At 42.5% G+C, this 17,500-nt stretch overlaps 1 protein-coding gene across 1 annotated transcript in view; it reads right to left on the bottom strand.

Moving 5' to 3' along the window:
• LOC118940259 (adhesion G protein-coupled receptor L1) overlaps positions 1–17,500 on the bottom strand; it is a 91,768-nt gene that overhangs the window by 22,364 nt on the left and 51,904 nt on the right. Inside the window, 8 exon segments of the mRNA XM_090195137.1 lie at positions 534–656; positions 862–1,042; positions 1,927–1,965; positions 3,316–3,501; positions 4,225–4,328; positions 4,971–5,267; positions 5,370–5,715; positions 16,979–17,131. Of these exon segments, the coding sequence (XP_090051263.1) occupies positions 534–656; positions 862–1,042; positions 1,927–1,965; positions 3,316–3,501; positions 4,225–4,328; positions 4,971–5,267; positions 5,370–5,715; positions 16,979–17,131 (1,429 nt within the window).

The raw sequence follows: 17,500 nt of genomic DNA, 5'->3' as shown, positions 1-17,500 counted from the left end.
CCTAGAGATGAAGAGATAGAACTATCTACACCTGGCCTAGAGATGGAGAGAGGAGAGATAGAACTCTCTTCACTTGGCCTAGAGATGGAGAGAGGAGAGATAGAACTCTCTTCACCTGGCCTAGAGATGGAGAGAGGAGAGATAGAACTATCTTCACCTGACCTAGAGATGGAGAGAGGAGGAGGAGAGATAGAACTATCTTCACCTGACCTAGAGATGGAGAGAGGAGAGATAGAACTATCTTCACCTGACCTAGAGATGGAGAGATAGAACTATCATGTGTGTGTGTGTGGCTAAGTGTGTGTTTCTTTCTGTGTGCGTGTGTGTGTTTATGCACGTGTGTGTGCGCGAGTGTATGTTTACCTGTGTGTGCGCGTGTGTGTGTCTTTGTGCGTTCATGTGTGTGTGTGTGTGTTTGTGTGTGTGTATGTGACTGTGTGTGTGTCTTTTGTGCGTTTGTGTGTGTGTGTGTCTGTGCGTTTATGTGTGTGTGTGTCTCTGTGCGTTCGTGTGTGTGTGTGTGTGTGACTGACCATTGCTGCTGTACTGCTGTAGAGTAGCAGTTGAGAGCTGTAGAACACTGTCACTGTCATAGGAGTGAGGGAACGTCAGGTCCTGTAGATCTGCCTCTGTGTTCAATACATACACCTCTAGATCTACACACACACACACACACACACACGTACAGAGGCAAGCACACACACACACACACACACACACACACACACACACACACACACACACACACACACACACACACACACACACACACACACACACATGAAAGAGAAACAGAGGGAAGTTTTTACATTTCAAACTGAACAGATTGCTAAGACACACACACACACACACCAAACTTACCGACATTGGGCGCTCTGTCGCTGAATCGCCCCTCGTAGATGTTGTTAGCCAATAGAAAGGCTCCTTTCTCCATGGCGTCCAATAGCAGCGAGGCAGAGCGTGATTGGTCAGTGGTCCTCATATCAGCCCAGGAGACTAGAGCTTCAGGGCCCAACAGGTTATCAACTACCTGAACCACCGCCTGTCAGAGACACACACAAATATATATATATATATACCTTTTTGGTGACTACATGATTCCATATGTGTTATTTCATAGTTTTGATGTCTTCACTATTATTCTACAATGTAGAAAATAGTAAAAACACTTGAATGAGTAGGTGTGTCCAAACTTTTGACTGGTACTGTATATATATATACTATGTACTGTATAGACTATATCATATAAAGCCTCATGAACTGATCACCTGTCCGGAATAGAGATATATCACACACCCATATACTAAAGATACTATACTAAATATACAATACTAAAGATACCATACTAAAGATACAATACTAAAGATACAATACTAAAGATACAATACTAAAGATACTATACTAAATATAAAATACTAAATATACAATACTAAATATACTATACTAAATATACATACTACATATACTATACTTAATATGCAATACTAAATATACAATAATAATAATGCTATACTGAATAAACAATACTAAATATACTATACAAAATATCCTATATTAAATATACAATACTAAAGATATCATACTAAATATATACTATACTAAATATACTATATTAAATGTACAACACTAAATATACTGTACTAAAGATCTATACTAAAAACACAATAATAAATATACTGTACTAAATATACTATATTAAATAAACTATACTAAATATACAATACGAAAGATTCTATACTGAATATACAATACTAAAAATACATACTACATATACTATACTAAATATACCATACTAAATATATAATACTAAAGATACAATACTAAATATACAATACTAAATATACTATACTAAATATACTATACTAAATATGCTATGGTAACTATACTAACCTAAATATATACTATATGTAGAGAGTTGTGGTTTACCTGGACATAAGCTCTACAGGTGCGTTCCCTCTTCTGCAACTGAAGTAGACAGGAACACACGTTACGTTACACAAGTACTACAAATCAAATCAAATCAATGGTATTTGTCAAATGCACTCGAAGACAACAGGTGTAGTAGACCTTACCGTGAAATGCTTACAACAGTCTGTGTGTGTGTGTACCTTGTAGTGTGCGTGTGTGTGTATGTGTACCTTGTTGTAGTGTGTGTGTGTGTGTGTACCTTGTTGTAGTGTGTGTGCCTTGTTGTAGTGTGTGTGTGTGTGTACCTTGTTGTAGTGTGCGTGTGTGAGTACCTTGTAGTGTGTATGTGTGTGTGTACCTTGTAGTATGTGTGTGTGTGTACCTTGTTGTAGTGTGTGTGTGTACCTTGTTGTAGTGTGTGTGTGTGTGTGTGTGTGTGTGTGTGTGTACCTTGTAGTGTGTGTGTGTGTGTGTGTGTACCTTGTTGTAGTGTGTGTGTGTGTGTGTGTACCTTGTAGTGTGTGTGTGTGTGTGTACCTTGTTGTAGTGTGTGTGTGTGTGTACCTTGTTGTAGTGTGTGTGTGTGTGTGTACCTTGTTGTAATGTGTGTGTGTGTATCTTGCTGTACTGTGTGTGTGTGTGTGTGTGTACCTTGTTGTAATGTGTGAGTGTGTGCCTTGTTGTAATGTGTGTGTGTGTGTGTATCTTGCTGTAATGTGTGTGTGTGTGTACCTTGTTGTAATGTGTGTGTGTGTGTGTACCTTGTTGTAATGTGTGTGTGTGTACCTTGTTGTAATGTGTGTGTGTGTGTGTGTGTGTGTGTGTGTGTGTGTGTGTGTGTGTATCTTGCTGTAATGTCTGTGTGTGTGTACCTTGTTGTAATGTGTGTGTGTGTACCTTGTTGTAATGTGTGTGTGTGTGTACCTTGTTGTAATGTGTGTGTGTATCTTGCAGTAATGTGTGTGTGTATGTACCTTGTTGTAATGTGTGTGTGTGTATCTTGTTGTAATGTGTGTGTGTGTGTGTGTGTGTGTGTGTGTGTGTATCTTGTTATAATGTGTGTGTGTGTGTACCTTGTTGTAATGTGTGTGTGTGTGTGTGTGTGTGTGTGTGTGTGTCTTGTTGTAATGTGTGTGTGTGTGTGTACCTTGTTGTAATGTGTGTGTTTGTGTACCTTGTTGTAATGTGTGTGTGTGTGTACCTTGTTGTAATGTCTCTGTGTGTGTACCTTGTTGTAATGTGTGTGTGTGTACCTTGTTGTAATGTGTGTGTGTGTACATTGGTGTAATGTGTGTGTGTGTACCTTGTTGTAATGTGTGTGTGTGTGTACCTTGTTGTAATGTGTGTGTGTGTACCTTGTTGTAATGTGTGTGTGTGTACCTTGTTGTAATGTGTGTGTGTGTGTACCTTGTTGTAGTTGCGTGCAGCAGACTCCTTGTTGGCTGGTCGTAGGGCCTGAAGCTGAGAATCCAGGATGTCCAACAGCTGCTCTAGAAGTTTGACTGACATGCTGACATCACCGGCGTAGACCCGCCCCCTCGTCAGGTTTACTAACTCACCAGCGATGTTAGCTGCATTCTCCCCACTCTTTATCTAGAAGGGAGGAGGGGAGGGAGGGGGAACAAGGGTGGAAGGCAGAGGGGGAGAGGGAACAGGGGAGGAGGGCAGAGGGGGAACGGTGGAGGAGGGTAAAGAGGGAGGGAGGGGGAACAAGGGTGGAAGGCAGAGGGGGAACGGGGGAGGAGGGAGGGAGGGAGGGAGGGAGGGAGGAACGGGGGAGGAGGGTAAAGAGGGAGGGAGGGAGGGAGGGAGGGAGGGAGGGAGGGGGGAGGAGGGTAAAGAGGGAGGGAGGGAGGGAGGGAGGGAGGGAGGGAGGGAGGGAGGGAGGGAGGGAGGGAGGGAGGGGGGAACGGGGGAGAAGGGTAAAGAGGGAGGGAGGGAGGGAGGGAGGGAGGGAGGGAGGGAGGGAGGGAGGGAGGGAGGGAGGGAGGGAGGGAGGGAGGGGGGAACGGGGGAGAAGGGTAAAGAGGGAGGGAGGGAGGGAGGGAGGGAGAACGGGAGAACGGGAGAACGGGGGAGGAGGGAGGAACATATGGTCATGTTAAAGTTATGTGGTGCTGTCCATTGACGACCTGTGTGTGTATGTCTCCGCGTGCGTATGGGTGTGTTTCCATCCATGTCCTTCTGCGTGTCTGTATGTGTGTGTGCGCATACAGTATGCATGCGTCCCTGCGTAAGAATGCGCGCACGTGTCCATCCGTGTGTGTGTCCATGTCCTTCCCTCCCTGTGTGTGTGTGTGTGTGTGTGTGACTGACCTTCTGTGCTATCTGACTGACCCAGGGGGAGGTACAGTTACTGAGGTCAGGCCCTCTGGTGTTCCAGGTTACCGGGGACAACACACACTGGTACGATGCTATACCTGGTGGAGGAGAGAGAGGGGGAGGAGGGTGGGGAGAGAGAGGGGGAGGAGGGATGGACGGAGAGAGGAGGGTGGGGAGAGAGGGGGAGGAGGGATGGAGGCAGAGAGGAGGGTGGGGAGAGAGAGAGGGAGGGAGGGATGGAGGGAGAGTGGGGAGAAAGAGGGGGAGGAGGGATGGAGGGAGAGAGGAGGGTGGGGAGAGAGAGGGGGAGGAGGGATGGAGGGAGAGAGGAGGGTAGGGAGAGAGAAGGGGAGGAGGGATGGAGGGAGAGTGGGGAGAAAGAGAGGGGGAGGAGGGATGGAGGGAGAGAGGAGGGTGGGGAGAGAGAGGGGGAGGAGGAAGAGAGGAGGGTGGGGAGAGGGGGAGGAGGAAGAGAGGAGGGTGGGGAGAGAGAGGGGGAGTGGGAGAAAGGGGTGGAGGAAGGGAGGAAGAGAGAGAGAGAGACCTAATTTGCATTCAGCATGCTCTCACTCTACAGTATCACCCCCCCCTCTCTCTCTCTCCCCCCTTTCTCACCAGCCTACCATTTCACTGACAAACACACACACACACACACACACACACACACACACACACACACACACACACACACACACACACACACAAACACACACACACACACACACACAACACACACTCACCCAGTGATCCTTTGGGACATGGTCTCTCTACCATCTCTCCTTTAGGTGTAGGGGGCCACTGTACCCCTCTGGTCACCCTCCCCTCACACACCCCAACCTGCCCCCCGTAGGACCCCCCCGGGGCGATGGGGGCACGGTGGGGGGGGTGGGGGGTCAGCGGGACCATGGCCGTGATTGGCCGCAAGTCCGGACTCCGGTTGATGACCCCGATGGGATTGGAGGCTGAAGGTCGTACTGGGGTCAGCGCTACGGTGGCTGTGTAGGACCCCACTGTAGTCATTAGAGACGAGAGAGGACCTGGAGGAGAGAGGCATGGGGAGGGAGGGGTAAAATACATTATCATTATGGTTAGTAACCTGCCCCCCACACACACCCTGCCCTTCCCCCGGGCACACACACCTTTGGTAGGCTGGGGCGGTCTGAACTGCAGAGGGTATCTCAGCACGTAGTAGTTATTCCACACATACAGCTGGTTGTCCCGTGGGTTGTAGTCTATAGATGATATATACTGGTAGGGGTTAGGGAAGGGGATCTGGACCGGCACCTCTCGCCCTCTACTGGTGTCAAACGCATATAACACCATATCCCCTCCACCTCCTCCTCCTCTGTCTGTCTGTCCCTCGTCGTCTTGGAAGACGGAGCGCACCGCGTACAGCACGCCGCACGCCATGAAGGCGTTGCTCGCCCCGCGCTTGTCGAAGCTGGTCGCCCACGTGCCCTCGAAACGCAGGGTGTAAGGGTTTACCTGGAGGGGAGGAGAAATGGAAGGGGCAGGAGAGGGGGAAAAGAGAGAGAGAGAGAGAGAGAGATAGAGAGAAAGAAAGAGAGGTGAGAGAAAGAGAGGAGAGAAGAGAGAAAGAGAGGAGAGAGAGAGGAGTGAGAAAGAGAGGAGAGAGAAAGAGAGAGAGAAAGAGAGAGAGAGAGAAAGAGAGGAGAGAGAGAGAAAGAGAGAGAGAGAGAGAGAGAGAGAGAGTTTTGAGTTTTTATAAAACCTTTATTTTTTACTCAAATGTTAACATAAAATAATGACACACTGCCTTTTCAGAAATAAAACAACAAATGTAATTCCTAAACAAAAATAAATACATAACATATACATTCAACTTATTTCAGCAGCAAAAAATAATTTCCCCTCCTCTACAAAACAAAGCGCTCCTTCGTAGGCCCACTTCTCCTCAAATAATAGGAGATCTTTTACAGCTGAAAAGAACTCAAAATCTACTTTTATTCTTGCTTTCACTAAACCTTTAAAAACACATCTTACATCCTGCCCATATCCCGTTTCTATCTTATGTTTCCTACTCAGAAAAATTGACATCTTAGCTTGTCCCAAAACAAAATTTAACATTTGACATTTTCTTTTCTGTTGTTTACTATAATGAAACCCCAAAATAAAAACAGTGTTATTGAAAAACTCCCCTACAGCTTTAAACAAAGATTCCAGCATTTCGAATAGAGGTTTTATCCTCTCACACTCCATAAAACAGTGAAAAATGGTTTCTCTTATATTACAAAAAGGACATCCATCTCTAACATCTGAGTTAATAACAGATACAAAAGCATTAACTGCAATGATGCCATGTAAAACCCTCCATTGCATATCACCAGTACCCTTTTGTAACGGTGGTTTGTACAGTGCTCTCCATGCTGGCTTTACCTTGTCATCAATGCCCAATTTTACCCTCCATGGAGTATCTTTTCTATTTTTCAATTTATCTTTATTCAACACCTTGACACACCCTCTATACAATTCCTTCCCATTCACCTCATCCAAACCCACCTCCTCCAACCCTCTCAAATCCAGCAATAACGCCTTTCTTTCTGACTCTGGGATATTTGGTGTAATCCCTAGTTTTGGAAATGAGACGTCTTCATCTTGCACAATCTTCTTGTGGCTACTAAGCATACCCCATTCTTCCGCTGACAGAGCCTTCCTACAGCTCCCCAGCATTTGTCCGACAATCCTTTCCGACCTCATCCCCAAATGTTCTGCCATCCGTCTTCTATCCATTAAGGCGGGCCCAGCCATGGCCATTAACTGTCTTAAGGTGATGATTTTCCCCTTCACCAGAATCTTGGAGAAATGTGGAACAGCTGCAGTTGTACAGTCCAGTCTTGCCCCATACACCAGAGGTTCCTCCAACAGCCAATGCACTGACTCCGCTGAAGTTCTTCTGGACACCTTCATTACGCTCCACACTCTGAGAAGGCCTCTGTAAAACGGAGGTACTCCCTCCCTAGAAATCTGGCTACTATCAACCAGAAATAAAGCCTTCTTTAAACCTAATCCTCCAACCCTCTGTAATATAAGACCTGCCACCCCTCTCCACACCACATTTTCCGGTCCATAAAGCAACCTTTGAATGAACTGAAACCGGAAAGCAGCAGCCCTACTAGCAAGATGTACAAGACCTTGTCCCCCCTCCTCTTTTGACAAATACAAAACACTTTGTGGAACCCAGTGATATTTATCCCAAAAGAAATCCACAATAATTGCCTGTATCTTAGCCAGAAGGCCAGATGGTGGTTCTAAAACTGACAACCGATGCCACAGTGCAGATGCAATCACATTGTTAACTATAATAGTACGCCCCCTATATGACATACGAGATAGTAACCAACGCCATCTCCTCATCCTCCCTTCCACCATTTCAACCACCCCACTCCAATTTTTTTCCATAGTCCCCTCATCTCCTAGGTACACTCCAAGATACTTAAAACCTCCCTTACACCATTCTAGCCCCCCTGGCAAAGCCATGATCCCCCCAGACCATTCTCCAATCTGTAAAGCACAACTCTTTTCCCAATTTACCTTTGCAGAGGATATTCCCCTAAAACGATCAACCATTAGACTCAAACTATCCACCTCCGCTTGATTTTTCACTAGCACAACTACATCATCAGCATAGGCTGAAAGACGAATAGGAGGAATATCCTCTGAAAGGCACACCCCTGCAATACGACTTCTAATGCTATTTAGTAGTGGCTCTATAGCAATAGCATATAACATCCCTGACATAGAACATCCCTGCCTAATACCTCTACACACTTTAAAAGGAGCACTCAAACCACCGTTAACTTTCAATACACTTTCAATGTCACCATATATCACCTTTATCATGGCAATAAAACCAGAGCTGAACCCAAACGCTTCAAACGTGTGCCATAAATATTGATGTTCAACTCGGTCAAATGCCTTTTCCTGATCAATTGAAATTAGACCAGCATCCAACCCAATAGCCCTAGAGACGTCCAAAAAATCACGAATCAGAGAAATGTTATCCCCTATCTGCCTGCCAGGAACACAGTAGGACTGATCCGTATGTATGATTTGCCCCATCACCTCCCTCAGCCTGTTGGACAAAGCCTTTGACAATATTTTATAATCAGTACACAATAAAGCCACCGGCCTCCAGTTCTTCACCTCCCTCGGGTCACCCTTTTTAGGCAGTAGGGTGAGGACAGCCCTTCTGCAGCTTATTGGTAGTAACCCTCCGGTTAAACTATCATTAGCTACTTCTAACCAATCCTCTCCCAACATAGCCCAAAAAGACTTAAAAAAGTCAACGGGAAGCCCATCAATGCCTGGTGCCCTTCCATTTTCCATTCCTTTTAATGCAGTGTATAAATCCTGCAAAGACAATGGTTGCTCAAGCTCAACCTGAGCTTCTGCAGGCACCTTTGGGAGCCCATCAAAGAACTGCTGTGTCACTGTTTTGTCCTCTTTGTACTCACACTTGTAGAGCTCAGCATAGAACTCTACTGCCCTCTTTCTAATTTCACTAGGGCTAGTGAGCTCTTGTCCAACAGCTGATTTGAGACAATGAATAATTTTTCTTTGTCCATTCTTTTTCTCTAAACCAAAGAAAAATTTGGATGAGGCATCCATTTCAGATATGCCCTGAAATTTACTTCTCACCAATGCCCCCTGTGCTCTGATACCCAGCAGATCTGCCAATGCAGCTTTTCTCCTCTTGAGGGCCTGAGTATGGCCTCGATCTCCTGTGGTCTCAACCAACGTCATGAGTTCCACTATTTCAATCTCTAGGGCTTTCATTGATCTGGTGATATCCTTGGTGACATTCCTCGTGTATTGATTACAAAATTGTTGAATCTGGATTTTCCCTATATCCCACCATTGTTGAAGGGATACAAAACTGGCCTTTTGAGACCTCCACCTCTCCCAAAAAAAACTGAAACAATTCCTGAAGTGAGCATCACTCAATAAAGTTATATTAAAATGCCAGTATGCGCTTTTAGGTTTTACATCGTTAATGAACACCACCTCTGTTATTAAACAATGATCAGAAAATCCCACTGGAGTTATCACACTTGATTTACAGACCTGAGATTGATGCTCAAAAACATAAAACCTATCTAACCTGGCCATAGAGATGATGTTCTCTCTCACATGCGCCCAGGTGTACTGCCTTGTTCCTCCATGTTGACTCCTCCAAATATCACACAGTTCATTTGTTACAATAAGGCGTTTTAAAAACGTCCTTGAGGCTATATGAGGTTCTTGGTGATTTCTATCTAAATCACTAACTGTGCAGTTAAAATCCCCAGCAATAAACAAATAATCTTCTTTGTTACATTTCTCAATGGTATTTGATAATGTCTCTAAAAAACATACCCTCTCAACTGTCACCACTGGGGCATATACATTTATCAGACACATATTGATGTTTTCATACCTTGCTCTAACTTTTAATAACCTCCCCTCAACTACCTCTTCAACCTCATATGACAAAGGCAAAAACCCTTTTGAGAACAAGATAACCACACCCCCACTTTTTGAGTTTTTATGACTACACACCACTGTCCCCCCCCACTCCTGTTGCCACATAACTTCATTTTCCAAATTACTATGCGTTTCTTGTAGAAAAATTATGTCACTTCCCTTTCCCCTCATTAACTCGTACACCATGGCTCTTTTTTTAACATCTCTTGCCCCATTTACGTTTAAAGAAGAGATCTTAAAACTGCTCATGGATAAGAAAAAAATACAGAGGAAGATACAGCCACCACATCTCTTTACAGAGTTAAAACTGCAACTGAACTCTTTCATTTTCTTTAGAATTTGCATCACTTATTACTCTCGTGACCACTTTCTTGAGTCTAGCAATTTCAGGGCTTTTCAAACCTCCCCCTGTAATTTTTGACATCAGAAACTTTGCTGATTCAATAAACAATTCACGTTCAGGGAAAAAATCAGTTACATTGTAATCCTGCATATATTTCTTCCCTTTTGTCAACTTCAGAAATTGACGTATCTTCTCAATCCCATACCTCCCTTCCACCCCATCTATCTCACTATATTGTTGTGACGCGTCAGATGACTCACTCTCGCTATCCTCCCCAGAAGAAAACCCCATCTCTACAACCTGTTCATCTTCACCTGATTTATCCATCTCTACCTTTCTCTTAGAATTAGACCCTTCACCACCCCTTAAATTCTTCCTTTTACTCCTCGGTATTTTGAAAACATCCGCTTCCTTTTCCGTTATTTCAATCTCCTCTTGACCTCCAATTTCATTTTCCAGCACCACCTCAGCGACAGCAGTCGCAATCTCACCTAGTGTTTCCCCTCCCTCTTTGTTCTGATCTACCACAATTGCCCCCGTATCCACAATGCCTTCCTCTCCTACTTTTCCAACCACATCTGCCCACCTTCTCTCTTCCCCTACACCTGTAGTATTTTCATCCCTTCGCTGTGGTACGTTAGTTGCACCCGCACTAAAGCTACTACCAGGCTCAGCGCGTTCATTCTCGGGACAATTACGCACCAAATGCCCCTCTCTTCCACATCCAAAACATTTCATTGATTCAGTAGATGCATAGAAGACATAATCAAATCCATCAATCTTAAAACTAAACGCTAAATTCAGTTCATCTCCTTCCTTTTTTAAAATCATATGCACTTGTCTCCTATGAGACACGACATGTTTCAACAACGGAGATTTGCATCCAAAAAGAACCTTCTTTATTGTAGATACGATTTGACCATGACGAGATAACTCTCGCTCTAACACTTCATCTCTAACAAATGGTGGCACGTTAGAAAGCATAACTTTCTTCGCCGGATTCATAAGCGGAAATACCGGCGTCTGTGTCTCCCGCAACACAACACCCCTCTCAACTATCTTATTCACCTTTTCAATTGAATCTAAGAATATCACTACAGCGCTATTCATCCTTGAGGCTGATTTGATGCTATCATACCCAATGATAGCACCCACAGCCAAGCTACATTCTTCCACTGAACACCCAGCCGCAGCAGGAATTTTTACTCCATGCCTCCGACTAAGTTTTTCAAACTCTACATTTCCGCGAGTGGCCATTGCAACCAGCCCCACCCGCTGGTTGTGCCCTCGCGAAAAACCAACCTCAAAGATCCCACCACCCCTATACGTGCTTAGTGATAGTTAAACAATATACCCTTAAAACAACTAAACTAATCAATATATATATATGTACATACCAAAACCCAATAGAGTGAAAAGAAATTTCATTCGCGCTCACAAACACTCTGCTTGACGACTCACTCCCAGCATGCACTCCGACGAGAGAGAGAGAGAGAGAGAGAGAGAGAGAGAGAAAGAAAGAAAGAGAGAAAGAGAGAGAGAGAGAGAGAGAGAGAGAGAGAGAGAGAGAGAGAGAAAGAGAGAGAGAGAGGGGAGAGAAAGATAGGAGAGAGAGAGGAGAGAGGATTGAGAGGAGAGAGTTTAGAGAGAGAAAGAGAGGAGAGGAGAGAGTTTAGAGAGAGAAAGAGAGGAGAGGAGAGAGAGGAGAGAGAGATAGAGAGAGAAAGAGAAGAGAGAGAGAGTTTAGAGAGAGAGGAGAGGGGAGAGAGAGATAGAACGAGAGAGAGAGAGAGAGTGAGTTTAGAGAGAGAGGTGAGAGGAGAGAGGAGAGAAAGATAGAGAAAGAAAGAGAGGAGAGGAAGTTAATTCTAAAAGCTTCTAAACAAGGTATTTTGTTTCATTTGAAAACATTTAGTGAAATATATTGTGTCCGTGGAATGTACACAGTACGTATCAACTGGAAGTAGAAGACTAAGTGTTGTTGTCCATTAGTTTACTACAATTAGTGGAGGAGTGGTAGGGTTAGAGGAAGATAATGAAGGAAAATATATTTTAAAAATATATGTATTTTAAATAATTATAGTAACCCCAAAATGTATATGGGAGATTGGAAATGATGTAGACAATTACATTGATGGAAGCAGGTTGGGGTACAGTCAGTTAATCTGATTATAGTAATTGAGTACAGTCAGTTCATCTGATTATAGTAATTGTGTACAGTCAGTTCATCTGATTATAGTAATTGAGTACAGTCAGTTCATCTGATTATAGTAATTGAGTACAGTCAGTTAATCTGATTATAGTAATTGAGTACAGTCAGTTCATCTGATTATAGTAATTGAGTACAGTCAGTTCATCTGATTATAGTAATTGAGTACAGTCAGTTAATCTGATTATAGTAATTGAGTACAGTCAGTTAATCTGATTATAGTAATTGAGTACAGTCAGTTCATCTGATTATAGTAATTGAGTACAGTCAGTTAATCTGATTATAGTAATTGAGTACAGTCAGTTAATCTGATTATAGTAATTGAGTACAGTCAGTTCATCTGATTATAGTAATTGAGTACAGTCAGTTCATCTGATTATAGTAATTGAGTACAGTCAGTTCATCTGATTATAGTAATTGAGTACAGTCAGTTAATCTGATTATAGTAATTGAGTACAGTCAGTTAATCTGATTATAGTAATTGAGTACAGTCTGATTATAGTAACTGAGTACAGTCAGTTCATCTGATTATAGTAATGGAGTACAGTCAGTTCATCTGATTATAGTAATTGAGTACAGTCAGTTCATCTGATTATAGTAATTGAGTTCAGTCAGTTAATCTGATTATAGTAATTGAGTACAGTCAGTTCATCTGATTATAGTAATTGAGTACAGTCAGTTCATCTGATTATAGTAATTGAGTACAGTCTGATTATAGTAATTGAGTACAGTCTGATTATAGTAATTGAGTACAGTCAGTTCATCTGATTATAGTAATTGAGTACAGTCAGTTCATCTGATTATAGTAATTGAGTACAGTCAGTTCATCTGATTATAGTAATTGAGTACAGTCAGTTCATCTGATTATAGTAATTGAGTACAGTCAGTTCATCTGATTATAGTAATTGAGTACAGTCAGTTAATCTGATTATAGTAATTGAGTACAGTCAGTTCATCTGATTATAGTAATTGAGTACAGTCAGTTCATCTGATTATAGTAATGGAGTACAGTCAGTTCATCTGATTATAGTAATTGAGTACAGTCAGTTCATCTGATTATAGTAATTGAGTACAGTCTGATTATAGTAATTGAGTACAGTCAGTTCATCTGATTATAGTAATTGAGTACAGTCAGTTCATCTGATTATAGTAATTGAGTACAGTCTGATTATAGTAATTGAGTACAGTCAGTTCAGCTGATTATAGTAATTGAGTACAGTCAGTTCATCTGATTATAGTAATTGAGTACAGTCTGATTATAGTAATTGAGTACAGTCAGTTCATCTGATTATAGTAATTGAGTACAGTCAGTTCATCTGATTATAGTAATGGAGTACAGTCAGTTCATCTGATTATAGTAATTGAGTACAGTCAGTTCATCTGATTATAGTAATTGAGTACAGTCAGTTAATCTGATTATAGTAATTGAGTACAGTCAGTTAATCTGATTATAGTAATTGAGTACAGTCAGTTCATCTGATTATAGTAATGGAGTACAGTCAGTTCATCTGATTATAGTAATTGAGTACAGTCAGTTCATCTGATTATAGTAATTGAGTACAGTCAGTTCATCTGATTATAGTAATGGAGTACAGTCAGTTCATCTGATTATAGTAATTGAGTACAGTCAGTTCATCTGATTATAGTAATGGTAAATACAAACAGTGGCTTCATATATGTTTTCCAATGTTTTAACATGTATGTACATTGTACATGTATTTCTACTGAAGTGGTGGATTCATTCATTTTCCATTTTAGTAGAGACTCTTATCTAGAGCAACTCACAGTAGTGAGTACATACATTTCAATACTGGTCCCCCACGGGAATCAAACCCACAACCCTAGCATTGTAAAGGCCAAGCTCTACCAACTGAGCCAACTCTACCATCATGGCATCACAAACCACTTGATGTCTCAATGTAGTTAATTACTGTAGTGGTCATTGTTTTTCTACAGGCTGATGGAAAGTCTACAGGTACAAACCTAGACGACCAGCCTCTGTACAATACAGTCATGTACATTAACATTCTGTTTAGCACGGATGGTAAATCAATACTGTACAAAAAGTGGTTGTTTCCATGTTATTTAATTTGATGTGAATGTTTTGTGTCTTTGTCCATAACTTTGCACCATTTGATGTAAATGTTTGAGGACAGCGTTTTGTTCTTTCTAGATTCCATTAGAATGACATCACAGAGAAAGGGACAGCGTTTTGTTCTTTCCAGATTCCATTAGAATGACATCACAGAGAAAGGGACAGGGTTTTGTTCTTTCTAGATTCCATTAGAATGACATCACAGAGAAAGGGGCAGGGTTTTGTTCTTTCTAGATTCCATTAGAATGACATCACAGAGAAAGGGACAGGGTTTTGTTCTTTCTAGATTCCATTAGAATGACATCACAGAGAAAGGGGCAGGGTTTTGTTCTTTCTAGATTCCATTAGAATGACATCACAGAGAAAGGGGCAGGGTTTTGTTCTTTCTAGATTCCATTAGAATGACATCACAGAGAAAGGGGCAGGGTTTTGTTCTTTCTAGATTCCATTAGAATGACATCACAGAGAAAGGGGCAGGGTTTTGTTCTTTCTAGATTCCATTAGAATGACATCACAGAGAAAGGGGCAGGGTTTTGTTCTTTCTAGATTCCATTAGAATGACATCACAGAGAAAGGGATAGGGTTTTGTTCTTTCTAGATTCCATTAGAATGACATCACAGAGAAAGGGACAGGGTTTTGTTCTTTCTAGATTCCATTAGAATGACATCACAGAGAAAGGGACAGGGTTTTGTTATTTCTAGATTCCATTAGAATGACATCACAGAGAAAGGGACAGGGTTTTGTTCTTTCTAGATTCCATTAGAATGACATCACAGAGAAAGGGGCAGGGTTTTGTTCTTTCTAGATTCCATTAGAATGACATCACAGAGAAAGGGACAGGGTTTTGTTCTTTATAGATTCCATTAGAATGACATCACAGAGAAAGGGGCAGGGTTTTGTTCTTTCTAGATTCCATTAGAATGACATCACAGAGAAAGGGGCAGGGTTTTGTTCTTTCTAGATTCCATTAGAATGACATCACAGAGAAAGGGGCAGGGTTTTGTTCTTTCTAGATTCCATTAGAATGACATCACAGAGAAAGGGACAGGGTTTTGTTCTTTCTAGATTCCATTAGAATGACATCACAGAGAAAGGGGCAGGGTTTTGTTCTTTCTAGATTCCATTAGAATGACATCACAGAGAAAGGGACAGGGTTTTGTTATTTCTAGATTCCATTAGAATGACATCAAAGAGAAAGGGACAGGGTTTTGTTCTTTCTAGATTCCATTAGAATGACATCACAGAGAAAGGGACAGGGTTTTGTTCTTTCTAGATTCCATTAGAATGACATCACAGAGAAAGGGACAGGGTTTTGTTCTTTATAGATTCCATTAGAATGACATCACAGAGAAAGGGGCAGGGTTTTGTTCTTTCTAGATTCCATTAGAATGACATCACAGAGAAAGGGACAAGGTTTTGTTCTTTATAGATTCCATTAGAATGACATCACAGAGAAAGGGGCAGGGTTTTGTTCTTTCTAGATTCCATTAGAATGACATCACAGAGAAAGGGACAGGGTTTTGTTCTTTATAGATTCCATTAGAATGACATCACAGAGAAAGGGGCAGGGTTTTGTTCTTTCTAGATTCCATTAGAATGACATCACAGAGAAAGGGGCAGGGTTTTGTTCTTTCTAGATTCCATTAGAATGACATCACAGAGAAAGGGGCAGGGTTTTGTTCTTTCTAGATTCCATTAGAATGACATCACAGAGAAAGGGACAGGGTTTTGTTCTTTCTAGATTCCATTAGAATGACATCACAGAGAAAGGGGCAGGGTTTTGTTCTTTCTAGATTCCATTAGAATGACATCACAGAGAAAGGGACAGGGTTTTGTTCTTTCTAGATTCCATTAGAATGACATCACAGAGAAAGGGACAGGGTTTTGTTCTTTATAGATTCCATTAGAATGACATCACAGAAAAAGGGACAGGGTTTTGTTCTTTCTAGATTCCATTAGAATGACATCACAGAGAAAGGGACAGGGTTTTGTTCTTTCTAGATTCCATTAGAATGACATCACAGAGAAAGGGGCAGGGCAACAACTCTTACAATTCCAACTATTGAAACCTGATTCTATTCCTAATTATACAACAACCTTTTTGCCAAAGCAGAAAGGTTTCTAAATTCTATATTTTTTATTTCTGCAGCCCCCTTAGCAGCTCTACTTCCCACGGGTACGTAGAAGCCAAAATCTATCTGCAATTTTACACCTGATCTTCACCCTACAATTTTTTTTTATATAAAAAAGAACAAAAAAACATTTAGATAAAATCCATTCCTCCCTCCGATCCATCCTTCTCTCTCACCTCCCTCCGATCCATCCTTCTCTCTCACCTCCGTCCGATCCATCCTTCTCTCTCACCTCCCTCCGATCCATCCTTCTCTCTCACCTCCCTCCGATCCATCCTTCTCTCTCACCACCCTCCGATCCATCCTTCTCTCTCACCTCCCTCCGATCCATCCTTCTCTCTCACCTCCCTCCGATCCATCCTTCTCTCTCACCTCCCTTCGATCCATCCTTCTCTCTCACCTCCCTCCGATCCATCCTTCTCTCTCACCTCCCTCCGATCCATCCTTCTCTCTCACCTCCCTCCGATCCATCCTTCTCTCTCACCTGACTGACAACTATACGTCCATTGTTGGCTTCAGTTGAGTAGATGACCCACAGTCCGTTCTCATCCACAGCGAGGTCGATATCGCTCTTCCCGCCCCACCGATACGGAGAAGTGTCGTGGTAGTTAGCGTTCAACACCACCGCCTCGCCGCTCTTCATAGAGAGAGAGAGAGAGAGAGAGAGAGAGAGAGAGAGAGAGAGAGAGAGAGAGAGAGAGAGAGAGAGAGAGAGAGAGAGAGAGAGAGAGAGAGGAGGGAGAGAGAGAGAGAGAGAGAGAGAGAGAGAGAGAGAGAGAGAGAGAGAGAGAGAGAGAGAGAGAGAGAGAGAGGGGGAGAGAGAGAGAGAGAGAGAGAGAGAGAGAGAGAGAGGGGAGAGAGAGAGAGAGAGAGAGAGAGAGAGAGAGAGAGAGAGAGAGAGAGAGAGAGAGAGAGAAAGAAAGGTTTATTTACATTTTAATAAGGTGACGTTACATCGTATCAATGCTGAAGTATTTACAATTGTCATAAATACACAACACACAAG

Source organism: Oncorhynchus mykiss, chromosome 13 (assembly GCF_057628025.1).
Source record: "Oncorhynchus mykiss isolate SJ-2025 chromosome 13, ASM5762802v1, whole genome shotgun sequence".
In the NCBI taxonomy this organism is placed as follows: Eukaryota; Metazoa; Chordata; class Actinopteri; order Salmoniformes; family Salmonidae; genus Oncorhynchus; species Oncorhynchus mykiss.
The sequence above is the reverse complement of the archived record's forward strand: the minus strand, read 5'-3'. Positions and strand labels throughout refer to the sequence as shown.